The sequence below is a fragment of the Mus pahari genome, chromosome 23 (genome assembly GCF_900095145.1).
Source record: "Mus pahari chromosome 23, PAHARI_EIJ_v1.1, whole genome shotgun sequence".
NCBI lineage: Eukaryota > Metazoa > Chordata > Mammalia > Rodentia > Muridae > Mus > Mus pahari.
The window spans coordinates 2265907-2281348 of record NC_034612.1 but is presented as its reverse complement, the minus strand read 5'-3'; the positions used below and the strand labels follow the sequence as shown (position 1 = coordinate 2281348).

The window sequence follows — 15442 nt, the reverse complement described above, 5'->3', positions numbered from 1 at the left end:
GCCTCCAGAGCCCAATGCATAAGCTCTGGGCTCTCCCAGAGACACTCACATATTCAGAAGCCCCATTCGTGCAACCAAGGCTGCAGAGACCCCAGGTGAGAAGATGGGCTAAGCCAACTGTCTCCAAAGACGGCCCCTCCAACAGGACACAAAAGCCCCAAGATCCCCAAACCTGGAGCCTCCCTCCACTGGGTCCAAAGTTCCTGGAAATCTCAGTGTCACGTGCAGGATTGAGTGGAGCCAGCTTCCCCGACACCCACACTAATGAGCTCACAAGTCACAGAAGGTGTCAGGACACCAGGAGGCTCAGGGAGAACCTCAGGAGAGGGGAGAGGGGGGTGGGGCAGCCTAATGGGAGAGGGGAGGAGGGAAGGGAGAGCCAGAGTATCACCAGGCTGGGATGAAAGCTTGGCCGATTTTTCCTTGTGAGACACTGGACAGATGGGTTGCCTGGGCCTCAGTTTGCTCATCTGTGAAATGGCAATGCAGCAAGTTGTCAATGGATGCCAACTTCCCACAAAGCCCGTCTCCACCGGCTGATAGCCAAGCTACCGTGGCAGGTGACCCAAAGGTTCTTTGCCACAGATAAGAAGGGAGGAAGACACTTGGATCGGATCTGTGTCTCAGGGTCATTGGAAGACCCTATAAAGACATGGTTTCTGAGCCAGCTATGGTGGTGCACCTACCATCCCAACACTGCTGAGGCAGGAGGATTGCAAGTTCAAGGCCAGCCTGAGCTGCATAGTAGCAAACAGACAAAGCTGGCTGTAGGTTGCTGCTGGAGGAGATATGGGCACGTTGGTCGTGACTTCTGGGACCTCGGAGGCTTAGGATGGGTACCAAATCTATCCAAAATGAGCATTCAAATATGTCAGACGTGAATGAAGAGATGGGCGAACCCATTAGCCATACCGCCAAGTCACCTCTTTCTCCGCAGCGGCTGGATTTGCGGACACCTAGAGGATGCGCCTCTGGACTTGTCTGTGCGGAGTTTCCAGAGAGAAGCAGCTGTCACTGGGGACCCTGGATGTGGGGGGGTTCCATCCCATGACCAGAGTCCCGCGCTGAATACCAAGAGCACTGCATCTCTCTGCCTCCTGACTGTGGTTACAGCGCAACGCTGCCTCATGCTCCTGCCTCCGGGGAATAGCATCCTGCGGCGAGGCGCGGTAGCCACACCCGCGAACCCAGCGTGTGTGGGGCGTGGGGGCAGCACGAGGGTTGTGGAATCCTTCTATAATTCAATATCAGTCGATTAGATATAATCAGAGGCTTGTAGAGAGATCTCCTGGGGTGCCACTGCCATCTGCTGGTCATGTCTGGGTACTACAGGGTACCACGGGGGATTGAAGGTAACCCTGTGTTCTAGGAAGGTGGGGGCCAGATCTTTTTTAATGCTCAGTCCAGGGAGGACTGAACAGAAACCGGCTCACAGCCTGCACTCCCGCTGGCCCCTAGCTCAGACCTGGCACAGTCGGGGTGCAAGTCAGCTGTCTACCAGGCCAAGCAAAGAAACCAGGGAGCAAACAGTGCTGATTTCCAGAGTGGCGCGCGCACCTGGTGGTGCCTGCAAGCCTTCAGAAGGCAGAGCCTGAAGAACTGTCTCCATTTGGATGATAGTCACTCGCTTCATCTGACTGAGCCACGCAGAAAAATTAAAACCACCGTTTAAACGGGAGTATCACCGCACAGGAGTCTCCTCTCCATCCTGGGGTGGCGCTAAAGCACGAAGCTCGTGACTTCCAGGCTGCCTTGGACTACAGAGAAAGACCCTGTCTAAAAAAAAAAAAAAGACTGGGATGTAACCCACTGGTTTCCCCTCCTGGGTCTCCCACAGTGTTTGCTAAGACTCAGAAAATTAAAAATTAAGTTTAGACATTCTCCTTGCCACCGGCCCAGGAACACCCTTTAGGGTTTAAAAAATCCCTTGTGGGTACCTTGAATCCCAACAGTAGCTGTGTAATGCAGTAAGTCTTGAGGATTTCCCAGGACTTAAAGGAGGCCCCATGGTATGATCGAAGACTTGGCTGCATGTCTCAAACTCTGTGCAGAGCCAAGGATGAACCTGAACTCAAAGGATGACTTCCATAGGACAGCAGCATTGGCCAAGCATGGCCCTCACGAGCCACTGGGCTCCTCTGGGGAGCTGGTTTGAAGCGGACTCCGCACCCCTGCTGCTCCTGTGAAGGCATCCTCTCACAGAAGGAGGCTCTCCAGCACAAGAGGCTGCATCTGTCTCCTGCACCCACCATTTGTATCAAACCTCCCTCCCACTCGTGTGTCTGTGGACTCATGAGAACACGGAGTGTACTGGATCTCAAGGGCAGGACACTGAGCCACCCCAGTTTCTCTGCCGGTCCCACAGCGGGGCAAGACTCAAGGAAATTGGCATGAGTCCTGCCGCTATCATCTGAGATGCGTCTCCAACTGTATGGTGACCTCTGGGCAGGCTACGTGTCGAGTATGGGGGAGAGGGAGAAATGGGGGCTTTAAGTTCTCCTCAAGGCTTTTGTTGGGGTTTAAAGACAATCACTCCAGTGTCGAGGGTGGGAACCAGTGTCCACCAATCCATTCCGTCCAGATGAAAGCCCCCGATCTTCCCAGCACTGGCAGCTGTTGCTGATACACCTTTATCCATCCGTAATTTCTCTCTGAAAAACGGAGACTCTGGACCACCTACAGAGCTGGGCAAGCATTGGCTATGAGACAATAGGGCTTAGAGAACTGCGGCTAAGCGTACGGGCTACACCACCCCGGCAGGTCACTGCCATTTGATGCCCAGCCTAGCCAAAGAAGCAGAGATCCAGCCTGTGGCATGACAGGACCTGACTCCTGACACCTCAGAGCCACTGGGGCCTCATCTACACCTTGTTCTGCTGTGGGTCTCCAGCTTCAGTCCTAGGGAGAGGGGGGAGGGGCAAGCTTAGATTTAAAATAAAACAAATCTAAGCTGTCAGTGCTGGGAAGGCCATTTGAAACCCTTGCCGTATGTAGGTCATGATTCTGGGGTCCTTGTGGTGGGGCCTGGACAAGGAGGGAAGGGAGACAGAGGGGGCCTTCAGCGAGTCTCAGGAGCTTGGCCATACTCAGGGTACGGTCCCAGAGGTTTGTCTGCCATAAAAGGAGAGCAGTAATGCAGAAATGGAGAGAGAAGAAAAGAGGCAAGAAGAGAGGGTATAATGAGGGAGGGGACAGGTCAGGAATAGAGGAGATAGGGCAGTGGAGAGGGCAGGCAGAGAAAGCCCCTTGCTTGACAAAGCACTAGTGTTTAGTGGAGGCAGGCATAGTCACAGAGGAGAGAAGGTGAAGTGGCCCTGGGGGACAGTTGGGAGCGGTGTCAAACACCTCCAGTTCCTGAGGGTCAGTTCCCCTGAGTCCTGAACCAGCAGGGTTACACCAGGAAAAGAGATGGAAGACGCCTAGGCCACAGGCTCTCCTTGGGTCCCTTCTCTCCTGCTCACCTGGGGGAGCCTAAATCTGCTGACTAGCGCAGGAGAGGACGCCAAAAGCCACGAGCGTGAGGGCCCACGGGTGGGGCTCTAATAGGGAGATGACATAACCTGTGCTCATCATTACTAGGAATAGAGTGTGGTGTACTCGACGTTCAAGACTGTATACAGGCCCTCAAAATCAAAACGGGGGCTACCCTGGGACCCGGTGGTGGTTTTTCTGGGTGTCTACCCCAAAGAACCAGAAGTGGGACTCAGCAGGATTTGCACCCCCATGGTGACATCAATACTGTTTACATTAACCTAACGGTGGTGAAGGTAAACAACACGTGAAATTTGGACACGGGGCATGGTCTGCTCACCCACGGAATACTATTCAGCCTTAAAAAACAGAACCCCTAGCCAGACCTGGGGCGGCACATGCCGTTAATCCCAGCACTCAGGAAGCAGAGACAGGCGGATCTCTGCGTTCCAGTCCAGCCTGGTCGATGGAGTGAGTGCCAGGACAGCCAAGGGCTATACAGAGAAACCCCATCTCAAAACAAACAAACACAAACCAAAAACAGGTGCTTATGATACAAGGCAGGATCCTCGAGGATCTGGTGCAAGATGAAATAAGCTTTCCACCCAGAGTCCAGTCACACCTTTTTCTACCTTCCTCGAGTTCATGGAGACCGGAAACTAGAGTAGGGGAGATGGGCCTTAACGCTAGTGGCCGCAGCAAGGGGCACCGAGCCCTCGAGGTCGGCTGTTCACGGCTAAGTCGGTAAACTTTATGAGGATTTTGCCACAGTTTTAAATCTTGTATATGTCTGAGGGGTTGTGGCGCTTCGTGTGGAGAGGTGCTTCCTGGCAAATGGCTCACCATGACAGCGAGTTCCACCTTAAGTCGGCCTCTGCCCGGACTTGGCATCTGCAGTACCCGAGCGCAGCCACCAGGGGGAAGCGTGAGCCTATTGGTTGCAGCCCCTTGGCTTTTTGGCTCCACAGACAATTGACCTGGATAATGAAAGAGTTTTACTGCGTGGGCACTGCTGGAGGGAGGGAGGAAACACTAGACAGTTTGTGGCAGGTGGCGTCGGGGAAGAATTCCTGGAGGAGAAGTGCATGACGAGGCTAGATCGGAACAACCCAGACGGGCTCTGGAGGAGTGGACCATCTTTTTAATCGATAATGGATCGTTACCACCATCCCTCCCTTACTGAGCGCCCTCCACGGGGCGAGGACATTCTCTGTCTCTTACACCCAGGCCCTTGTGGAGTCCTGCAGCCATATTTGCATTTGCTAAGGAGAAAAACTGAAGACCAGAAAAGGTGTAATACTTTCTAGAGATGGCACAGCTAACAAATGATAGAACCTAGATTTTATTTTATTTCACCCTGATTCCACAACCCTATTCGCTCTGTGGAACCCACGTGTCATCTGTATCCAGAGATGGGAGACGGAGCGAGATCCATCTGGGTGCGGGGTGGGGTTCTAGAGAGAGGATGCTTCGGGGTGAGGCTGTGTCAGTCACCCAGAGCCTGGGGCTATCTCAGAGCCATGTCTGACTTCATTTCAGCTGAGGAGTCCCTGGCGTGTGACAACCCAGGACTGCCTGAGAACGGGTACCAGATCCTGTACAAGCGTCTCTACCTGCCCGGAGAGTCCCTCACCTTCATGTGCTATGAGGGCTTTGAGCTCATGGGCGAAGTGACCATCCGGTGCATTCTGGGACAGCCGTCCCATTGGAGCGGGCCCCTGCCCATCTGTAAAGGTAAAGAGATCCAAGGAGCCAGGGTGAGGGCTGGTCCCAGGGGAAGCTGAGCTTGCTCTGGGGGGTGGGGGGGCAGTTCATGGAATCTGAATCCAGTGGGTGTCTGTCCCGTCTGGTTTCTTCTTTCATATATTTGTTTCTTGAGACAAGAAAAACATTTGTTTGTTGCCTTGAATTTCCTTTGTAACCAAGGCTGGCCTTGAACCCCCCCCCCATCTTCCTGCTTCTACCTCCCAAGTGCTGGGATTCTAGGTATGCCGCACCTGGCCAATTCTTGATCCCTTTTTGTTACTGTAACAAAATACCTGAGAATGGATACTTTATGAAGAAATCTGTTTGGTTCAGGGTTGTGGAGTTCAGGGCACGACTCTGCACCTCTGGGGGATGCTGCCGCCTGCTAACATAGCAGGGCCATCCCGCAGTGGAACAGAGAGAGCATGCCAGCTGTTACGGAACCACTAAAGCCCAGCCTGAAACAACATCAACCTATAAACTGGGCACTAATTCTGAGGCCGAGAAGCCAACTAACTTCTCAGCAGAGGGTATCACTACTCAATGGTGACTTCAATTAGTCAGAATATAATCAGGAGTCCTGGGGCCTGCCAGAGCGTGCATGCAATGTCCTGCACAGCCTGGCTGCTGTCAGTGCAGTCTTCCACTTAAGCCTTCGCTTGCTTCCACACTCTGCATCCCGGAGTGCCCTGGTGGGTGCAGTTCGGTGCTTGGCCACTAGGTGGCCTTGGTGGTAGGCTATCATCCCCAGCACCTTGAACTTGAGGGTTTTATAAGAAATACGAGTTTATGAAAATAATTTATATAGAATTGATCCCAGTCAATAGCTATGGGAGGTGAATTAATAGAGTTGGTATCAGGGTCTTGAGTCACACATGCTTGGAAACAACATTTAAAAACGGCCCTGTGAAAATATTACGTAGTTAGAGATGATGCCGTACACCCACCAGACAGCAATTTTGAGGCTGACAATGAATGTTCAAGGCCAACACAAGAGGCTGTCTCAAAAACGCAAAACAAAACCTTAAGAGCTGCGAGAGAGGCTAATGCTGCGGGTTGGAATCCCAAGTTCCCAGCTTAGACGCTGTGTGACCTTTGAGGCCTCACTGCACTTCTCTGAACCCATTCGATCTCCTTTAAAATGATGATGATGATGAACCATCACTGTGTAGGAGATTGGCAAGGAGTGGGTGGGGATGCATGGGCTCTTGACGAGATACAGAACGTGTGTCGAGTGCCATCACAATCCAAGACACTGCGGATGCTCGCCCTTCTCATTCCTCTCGATGTCACGAGAGGGACTGTGGGGAACTGTCTTGCAAGATACCATAGGACCCACGCTCATGCCACACTCCTGGGGCCCATCGACCCCTGTCTGTACAAACAGTGATGTTCCCCTACGTTGACACTGCTTCCTGTTTCTGTTTCAGTTAACCAAGACAGTTTCGAACACGCGTTGGAAGGTGAGTCAGGCAGCTCTATCTTGTAAGTACATCAGGCAGCTGTGTCAGTAGCTTTTCCCAGGGCCTCCGGACATAGCTACTAGGGCTGGAGAGAGGGATAGGCGGTTAAGAGAGCCCACTACTCTGCAGAGGACTTAATTTTTGTTCCCTGCACCCATGTCAGGCAGCTCACAACCATATATATATATATATATATATATATATATATATATATATATATATATATATATATATCCAGCTCCAGGGAGCCATGCCCTCTTCTGGCCTCTGTGGGAGCTGCACTCATATGGCACACACACAGAGCAAGAGAGAGACACAGAGAGAGGGGAGAAAGAATAAACAAACATAAAAGCAAGAATAAATAATAAATAAAAGCAAAAATAAATGGTAGAAATTAACTTATGTCCCTAAGTATAACCTGAAGGGATTTGACAGTGGCCCTTCAGTCAGAGAAGCCCCACCATGCCAAACAGCTTCCAACCCACGGGTGCTGTGGGGATGAAGGAGACTCACCTCACGTCCTGGGCAGAGCATCCTCGTGGCTGCAGAGGGAAAGGCTGCTAGGAGCAACCAGGGCCTTCCTCCCTCGGGCTTCCCTCCCTGGAATAGCCGCCTCTCCTCCTGGATGTCACTTGTTCTTGTGGACAGATGACAACAGCTAGCCAGGGATCTCTCGTTTTTGAGATTCCTTCCTTCCATTCTCGTCTTAGTCACCTTAGTCTCCTTGCTGTGACAAGATTCCCGGTGGAGGCAGCTTATGGGAGGAGGGGCTGAGTGTGGCTCACAGGCCACATTTTCACCCGTGTAGATCGTGGCTAATGGGTGGCAGATGGGAAGGTGGCTGAGCTTTGTGAAGCACGGCCACAGAGGACGGCAGAGGAGCGCAAGCTCTCTAGAACCAGTGTGAGAGAGGAGGCTCCCATCTGTGCTGGGAAAATACTCCCAGGCCCCAAAATATCCACCATGATTTCTGCGGTTGCCACGTGCATTGGGGGCAGCAGGAAGCTGGGCCGTAGAGCTGTCCACACTGCCCCGAGCCACCCCTCGGCGCATCTCACAGGCGAGCTCTAGAATGGACCCCAGTCTGGTGCAAGTCGCTCACAGAAGTGGCCAGAAAACGAGGCAAGATGGTTGTAGAACTTTGTCCAAGTCACCCCCTGGATTGAATTTTTAACCAAATTTCTGCTTTCCAATGGGCTTAGCATGAACAGGATTCAAATTGGTTCTCAGCGACCCTTTGGTCACCACAGCCGACCTAGCTTCTGCTCTGCTTCCCCCACAGCTCTCCCATGTCTAAGGCTGTGGGATATCAGCTGGGGAGGGGCACTCACTTGAGAGCCAGGTTCCCCGTGGGCGTAGGGCTCATGGGAGACTAGAAACTCAGTGGCTTGTGTGCTCAGTAGCAGAAGCGGCAGCAGAGTCCTCACTGGAAGGCGGGAACATGGCGCTGGCCATCTTCATTCCAGTCCTTCTCATCTCCTTGCTACTGGGAGGAGCCTACATCTACGTCACGAGGTAGGCGGGGTTGTGCCATTGTGAGCCGCACCTCTGGGGCCTCAGCATCTCTGCCTGACACTTGGATACAGTGACATGAACCATGAGAGGCTGTGGTCAGAATCAGAAGGCTTCTTGGTGCCTCCCGGTCCCCCTGTGGCTTTTGGGGGACAGTCATCCCTCTGTTCACTTTGCAAATGCAAGGGACATCCCAGGGCTTGATCCCAGGTGCTGAAGATCACAGCAGTTGCCCTCGAAGGACAAAAAGCCACATCTAGAACAGTCACAGACACAGCTACCTCACAGTTTCAGAGCCACCGCCATGTGCCAGCAGCCTCTGGGCTCTGGAAACATCGCGGTAAGCAAAGCAGACTCCAGTAAGGAAAAGAAGCTGATCTCCGAAGCACAGGGGAAATCAAGTACTGATAGTCGATAAACAGAACAACCCTGGAGCAGAGGTTGCATGCTCCGGTGGAGTGGGTAGAAGAGGCCATGCTGAGTAACACTTCTGAACGGGCTTTAAAGTGGTAGTGAGTGACGTGGGAAGCTGGCAGGCAGAGAAAGGTGTGTGGGTGGCCCTTGTAGACCTCACCCCCCCCTTTCACAGCATGGCGTGTGGTGGGGCGACATCCAGGGAGACACAGGGCTGGAGTTAGAAAGACATATAAAATATGTCACAAGTCAAAGCGAGAGAGAGACAGAGACAGAGGTGTGGCAAGGCTAACTTGCTACAGCCCTATGAGATTATGAGTAAAGAGCACTTACAGAGACCACTTGCCCTCAGTGGGACCCCACGGGCTCTGGGCTGTGTCTACCCACCCCATGCCCTTCACAGAGCCCCAGGGCATCAGGGCAGGGTTGCAGCTCCATCTCTCTCTCTCCTGCAGGTGCCGACAATACTCCAGCCTCCGCCTGCCCCTCATGTACTCCCACCCCTACAGCCAGATCACCGTGGAGACTGAGTTCGACAATCCCATCTATGAGACTGGGGTAAGTGGTCCTGCTGCCCTCCTGGAGGGCTGCCCCTTGCCCTCTCTAATCCCGGAATGAGCAGAGTGCCTGGACATGCCATCAATGCTTAGAACCCAGCTTGGAGCGTCCAGGGGCAGCTGTTGTGTCTATCTGAGCTCCACTCCTTAAAAGCAGCGTGGATCTTTCTGCACCTTGCGTGTAGGCTCCCGTGAACATCAGGAGATGATGCAGATGCTACTACCGTGCCTCACTTACAGACAAGCACCTGATTGGGGGGGGGGCGCTGCAGAGGGTGGCTATGTCTTCACGAGGCAGTGGGGTCCTTTCAGCTCCCTCAGAAGCTTCTGGCATCACCAGACACTGCAGTTGTGGTTGTAAAGCTGCTACAGGTACAATCACACACTCCTGTGAGCAGAATAGCTTGGCAGAGCACAGGGGTACCAACAGTGTTGTGTGATGTGCCACATGACCCTCGGATTCTTCTCTGTGACTCAAGAGGACATGGAGGGCCAGAGAGATGAAAGCGGCTTGGACAAGACCGTTCAAGCTTGACTTGACATCCTGAGCCTCTATCACACCGGTCCATAGTTAAGATTAGGTATCATCCTGAAAGACCACGGAAAGCTAGCAGGTCCCGTTGCTGCATGGTGGTTGGGGACCCTTGAGGTGGGTGGGAAGAGTTAGTGAAGCTGAGGTGTAGACATGGCTGAAAGTTAGACGATGTCAGGCAGGTGGGGCTTGTGGGAAGGTCTGAGGTGTATACGGGGAGCTTGCAGGCTTAGGGCTGTGTGACAGACCTGCCCTCGAGCCATTGTGTCTGTGAGAAGTCATTCTCCCTGCTGTTAGGAAACGGGCAAATCTGCCCTTTGTCCACGCTGACCTGCCACTATTTCCTGCTTTGGCTTCTCGTGTGAACTATCTCCTATATGGACACTCTGCTCTGAACCCATGGCTTGTGAGCCCTGGGTTCACCAAGGCTCTGCCAGGATTCCCACCACCCTGGATCACCACACCACCATGATTGCTTGGACATGGGGACTTGTGGGTAGTAACAGAAAGAGAGGCAGTTTATCAACAGAAACGAATGAGCTTGAAGATAAGCCAGAGTTAGATTGGCTGGGAGCCAGCGACCTCTGACGGGCCCCTTCTGCGTTGTAGAAGTTCTCTGCTCAGGCAGGCTGTTTTGTTCCCTTAAAGCTGAGGATGGGCTTCTGGTCATCTGAGCGTGGCTTTTTCCACATCTGTCTTGATGCTTCCGGAAGCCCCTCCCCTATTCTCCTACCTACCCAGGCCTGACCTTTGGAAGGTGTCCTGGATGGTTTTGTGTGTCAACTTGACACAAGCTGGAGTTATCACAGAGAAAGGAGCTTCAGTTGGGGAAATGCCTCCATGAGATCCAGCTGTAAGGCATTTTCTCAATTAGTGATTAAGGGGGAAGGGCCCCTTGTGGGTGGGACCATCCCTGGGCTGGTAGTCTTGGGCTCTATAAGAGAGCAGGCTGAGCAAGCCAGGGGAAGCAAGCCAGTAAGTAACATCCCTCCATGGCCTCTGCATCAGCTCCTGCTCCCTGACCTGCTTGAGTTCCAGTCCTAACGTCTTTCAGTGATGAACAGCAATGTGGAACTGTAAGCTGAATAAACCCTTTCCTCCCCAATTTGCTTCTTGGTCGTGATGTTTGTGTAGGGACAGAAACCCTGACTAAGACAGAAGGTGTTCCTCACATTCTGCCCACGGTACTTCCCATCTGCCAGAAAGTGTCAATGTGACCCTAGCTGAGTTAGCCTCACAGGAAGTGACTGTGGCACTTCCAAGGTGGAGACTGTGACTTCATCGGCTTCTGGCCCTCACCTCTTATCCACTCAGGGAGCAGTGGAGAAGGGGACCAGCCACATCTGTATGGTCTTTGTTCTCAGATCTGAGGTGAAGGTCCAGCTGGTGGTGACGGAATTTAAAGGAATGGATTTAGATTGGCTGGGGAAGTTCCGATCATCGGAGAGTCAGAGCACATCCTGAGGCAATGGGAGGCCTGTAGCATCAGAGGGTTGTGGTTCCCAGAGGACCAGCTATGTCAGTTCTCCCTCCCCTCCCCTCCATCTTTTCAATCACTATGTGATGGCTCTCTGCTGGCAGGCTGGGGCATGAGGAGACAACCGGGTCCAGCTAGTCTCTCCAGGGCTGAGTGGGATAATGAACACACCCTGGATGGGAGTCTGTCAAAGCCAGGGAACTGGTTTTATTGTATTATCTTTTGTTTATATAGGGTTGCGGAAGGAGGTAGGGTTTTGGGCGAGGTGAAATGGCTTAGGGGGCAGGGAAGGTTGACGGAGAGTGTGGGGTGACTGACAGGACCAATAAAGTTATTCTACATAAGCGGAAGCTAGGCAAAGGCAGGCTTAAGCAGGTGGTGATGAGCCACTCCAGTACAGACAAGTCTCTAAACTCGAGCAAAGGCTCAGACTTCCTCTCTAGGTCTCCGTATCTGGCCGAATCAGGCCCAACAACTATGGTCACAGAGTTGGCGGGAGATCAGACCCCAGAAGATGACACAGCACATCTGCACACCTGTAACAGCAATTGAGAAGAGCAGGCTACAGTGTAGAGGCCCAGGCCAGGGACACAGGGAGGTATGACTCCTTAGAAACCTTGGGATGTCACTCTTCCACTCCGTGCTTAACCCATCTCTGTTGCTCTGTCCTACAGGAAACGAGAGAGTACGAAGTTTCCATCTAACAAGAGCTGCCCTGGAAAGAGGGACTTCAGACACAGACAGACAGTCAGACAGACAGACAGACAGACCAAACAGACATGAACTGTCAGGACCTCCTCAGACATTCATCAGAGACCCTGTGGCGTTGGGTCGCAGCCCAGCGTGGCCGCCATCTTTCCGCTACACTGTTTCTTCGCTGTACTTAACTATATTTAAAATTGAAGGCTTTGACACCGGTGAGTTTGGTACACTGAGGCTGCAGCCAAGGTCACACGACGTCCTCCGTTCCCAAAGCAGGCAGAGTGACAAACCACAGGTCAAGTTGGATCAGCAGTGCCAGGCTTGGGCCATGCCCATCCTGCATGGTCTTCGGCAACACACCACAGCGCGCTTGGTACAATCAGAAGCCCCAGGGTTGTCGGAGTGTGTCTTGCAGAGTTGCTTTGGAGTGGAATTTAGCCTGAGTACTTCAAGCCCATGTTTCCCCCCAAAAACAAATTCTGTGTCCTCTTTTCCAATTAAAAAAAATTCCGATTTTAAAAATTCCTCTAAAAGGTCTTTACCCTATCTTCTCCTTCCTGTGGCCTTCCAAAGGCAGCAAAGATTTTCCCAGAATTCCCTGGGCCCAAAGGAATGAGGATAAGATGAGCAGGCAGGCCCTTTCTTAAAAGGTGATAAGCCCAGAGCACTGTCAGGGATGAAACAGGGATCCTGAGGAAGGGGACTTCAAAGAGGGATGGATACTGGATGAGCTCTGTACTGGAACCCACCAAGCTGGCAGGGACATCCTGAGACTAGGGTCATAAATCCACAGGCAGCTTGGACTACAGAGTCACCAGGTCTGCGGGGAGGGAGGGATACGTCCTGACCTGAAAGCCAAGAATCTGCTCTGATTCCCACCTGGGCTCCTAGTCTGTCCTTTGACATAGCCATGAGAGACACTGCCTCCAGATCTTGTTTCTCACAAACTCCCTGGAAGGGGAGGTGCTGAGAAAGAGAGAGGCCCCTCCCTGGCCTCTCAGTCTCTGGGGGAGCGGGGCTGAGGGGGTGGGGAGGTGGCATCAGTACCCAAGCAGATTCCCTGTGGGCAGAGCATGGTAGAAATCACAGGATTAACAAGGCACAAGGTCCAGCCTGAATGTCAGTAAAAACAAAATATTTCCCGACAGCAGACCCTCCCAGCCTTCAGTGACTGCTCCTTCATCAGAGGCTGCAACCCTCCAAAAGACTATTTCCTAAGTCCAGTCCTTTAAGAAAGGTGTCAGGGTTAGATGCTGGAGGAGACAGCAGGCATGGGGGGAGTGATCACTTGAGGATCATGTTGTGCTCAGCAGCCAGGCATGTGGGAACTCCGTCTAGAGGATCCTCTCTGTGTTTTCCTGTGCTATCTGGGGTTTCAAAGAAGAGAAAGCGCTTTCTGGCTGCAGGGCTATAGGGAGATTACATCTTCTCAGCCCTCATCCTAGCAAGAATAGACTCATCTTCCTCCAGGAAGCCCCCTGCGTGCATGTGCCTGACCACTATGACCAGGGGGATTTCTGGTCACCCAGCTCATCCACCCACAGAGGAACGAGAGGAGAAACTGTACAGGCTCTAAGGAGCAGGGGGCCACATGGGGAAAGACCTACTATGAGTAGTGTGGCCTTTCTCCCAGAGGCAGAACCTATTCTTGATGCTTCCAACCCTAACCCTGGGTCACCTGCAAATTCTGTCTATGGTGTTTGATTTTAGTCCACTGTATGCCCCTAAGTGGAAACTACACACTTGCCTTCTATAAAGGCTGTGTGTGGCCCTTCTAACACTGCTCCCTAAAGCTGACCAGGTCATGCCCAGGTCATCTCTTGACTATTGGGTGGGGGTGGGGGTGTAAAAATGTTGATTTTTTTTTTTACAGGAGACCAATATCTCAGTTCTGACTTAGTGGTACAGTTGGTGTGGCTGTGTTTTAAAATGTTGTTCTAGCCTAGAGGTGGATCGTGCGAGCTCACAATGTACAATGACTGAAAGGACATGTGTCTTTTTTTTTTTTTAATACCTGTGTATTTGTAACATGTAAAGTTTTGATTAAAAATGATAATGATGATGTTACCAGTGCCGAATTATCAGATGCCAGTCCCAAGGCATTTCATGACGGTCCATCCCTGTCTGTTTTTACAAGATGGAAATTTGAACCCATCAGGATTAAATAGTTTTCGAACGGGATACACTCGTGAGCCCTCCCACAAGCAGCTCCCTGTTCTGACGTCAGTGGGAACACGTGTTTCGGAACGTGCGCATCCTTCACACTGATTGGCACAGGCAGCACGGTCAACACGCACAGCTCCTCCCCCTTCTGCTCAGAGCTCATCTTCCCCCTTAGCTTGCCTTTTGGTAGACTCATTTTGCCAACATAAAATATTCTGACCTCTGCCTGGGGGGCCATCTTTCTAAGTGATCACAGCCTGAGCCTTTGAAGCCAGCTCTTTGGAGAACTTACAAACCTCAGGGGACAACTCTGGAAATCCACACACAGCCCTGGAGAAGGAGAAAGGGTTTCGCCTGAATGGGCACCCTGGGGACTCCGACGAACCAATGGGTAGCTTCAGGAACCGTAGGCAAAAAGACCTCTTCCTTTGGTGGTGACCTTCCTGTGTCTTTGATGAGGCCCGGTGAGATGGCACTCCAGGCCCAGTCTTGTGCAGCACTCGGCACCCACAAAAAAACGTGCGTCTTCTGGGACGCTTGCTCTTTCATTTATCATCAAACGGAATTTAAAAAATGGCAAACTTTCTAAGCTAGAAAAAAAAATGAAATGAAATCATTTTCCACTTTGTATATATTGCTGCTAATAAAACAGTTGTAAAAGATGTCGGCTGGATGTGGGTTTTGTTCCGAAACTCCCGGATGACACCAAGGCTATGTTTCTGGGGATTGTTTCCGGTTTCAGATGAGGTAGCAAGTGCTGACACTTCAGATGGAGATGCAAGACCTCTCTGCAGTGGCCCTGGGCACTTTAGAACAAGACCTGTCTGGGGAACTGCTACCAAAGGAGTGAGAAAAGTTAGCAGAGTTAGATGGTTTAGTGGGTAGAAGGGCAACCTGAGTGTGATCCTAGGACCCACAAGGTAGGAGAAAGTTGGCTGTAGGTACAATCCTCTGACATCCTAGTACATGTTATGTGCCTACACACAAACAAGCACACAAAGAAGGTAAATATAATCTTAAAACTTTATTATTATTATTATTATTATTATTATTATTATTATTATTATTATTACTATTCAATAGACCAAAAAAAGTTGAAAGTAGGCCACAGGGTTTTTCCTTCTGGTAATAATGCATTTGGGTTCTATATAATTTTCAATTGTGTTTTTCAAAAGAAGATACCAGATCATTTCTAAGGAGGAGGAGGAGGAAGAAGAGGAAGGAGAAGGAAGGAGGAGGAGGAGGGAAGAGAGAGGAAGAAGCAGGAAGGGACACGCTCCTGTAATCAGGAGACAGAGGCAGGACTATAATTCAAGTCTGTCCTGGACTACACGGTAAGACTGTGTCTCAAAGAGAAAAATAGTCTCCAAAGATTTCAATTCCAAAACTTTCAATTCATATATCT

The 15442-nt window shown here is 51.5% G+C and overlaps 1 protein-coding gene across 3 annotated transcripts in view; it reads left to right on the top strand.

Moving 5' to 3' along the window:
• Sez6l (seizure related 6 homolog like) overlaps window positions 1-14702 on the top strand; it is a 161052-nt gene extending 146350 nt beyond the window's left edge. Inside the window, exons 13-17 of one of the 3 annotated variants that reach the window (XM_021186619.1) lie at window positions 5011-5205; window positions 6648-6680; window positions 8087-8195; window positions 9062-9164; window positions 11847-14702. In XM_021186619.1, coding sequence (XP_021042278.1) covers window positions 5011-5205; window positions 6648-6680; window positions 8087-8195; window positions 9062-9164; window positions 11847-11876 — 470 coding nt within the window. In that variant the 3' untranslated portion in view covers window positions 11877-14702. Of the gene's footprint in view, window positions 1-5010; window positions 5206-6647; window positions 6681-8080; window positions 8196-9061; window positions 9165-11846 lie in introns of all 3 variants that reach the window. The other 2 variants (XM_021186618.1, XM_029533647.1) reach the window with 2 other exon arrangements.
• The last annotated feature ends 740 nt before the right edge of the window (window positions 14703-15442 follow it).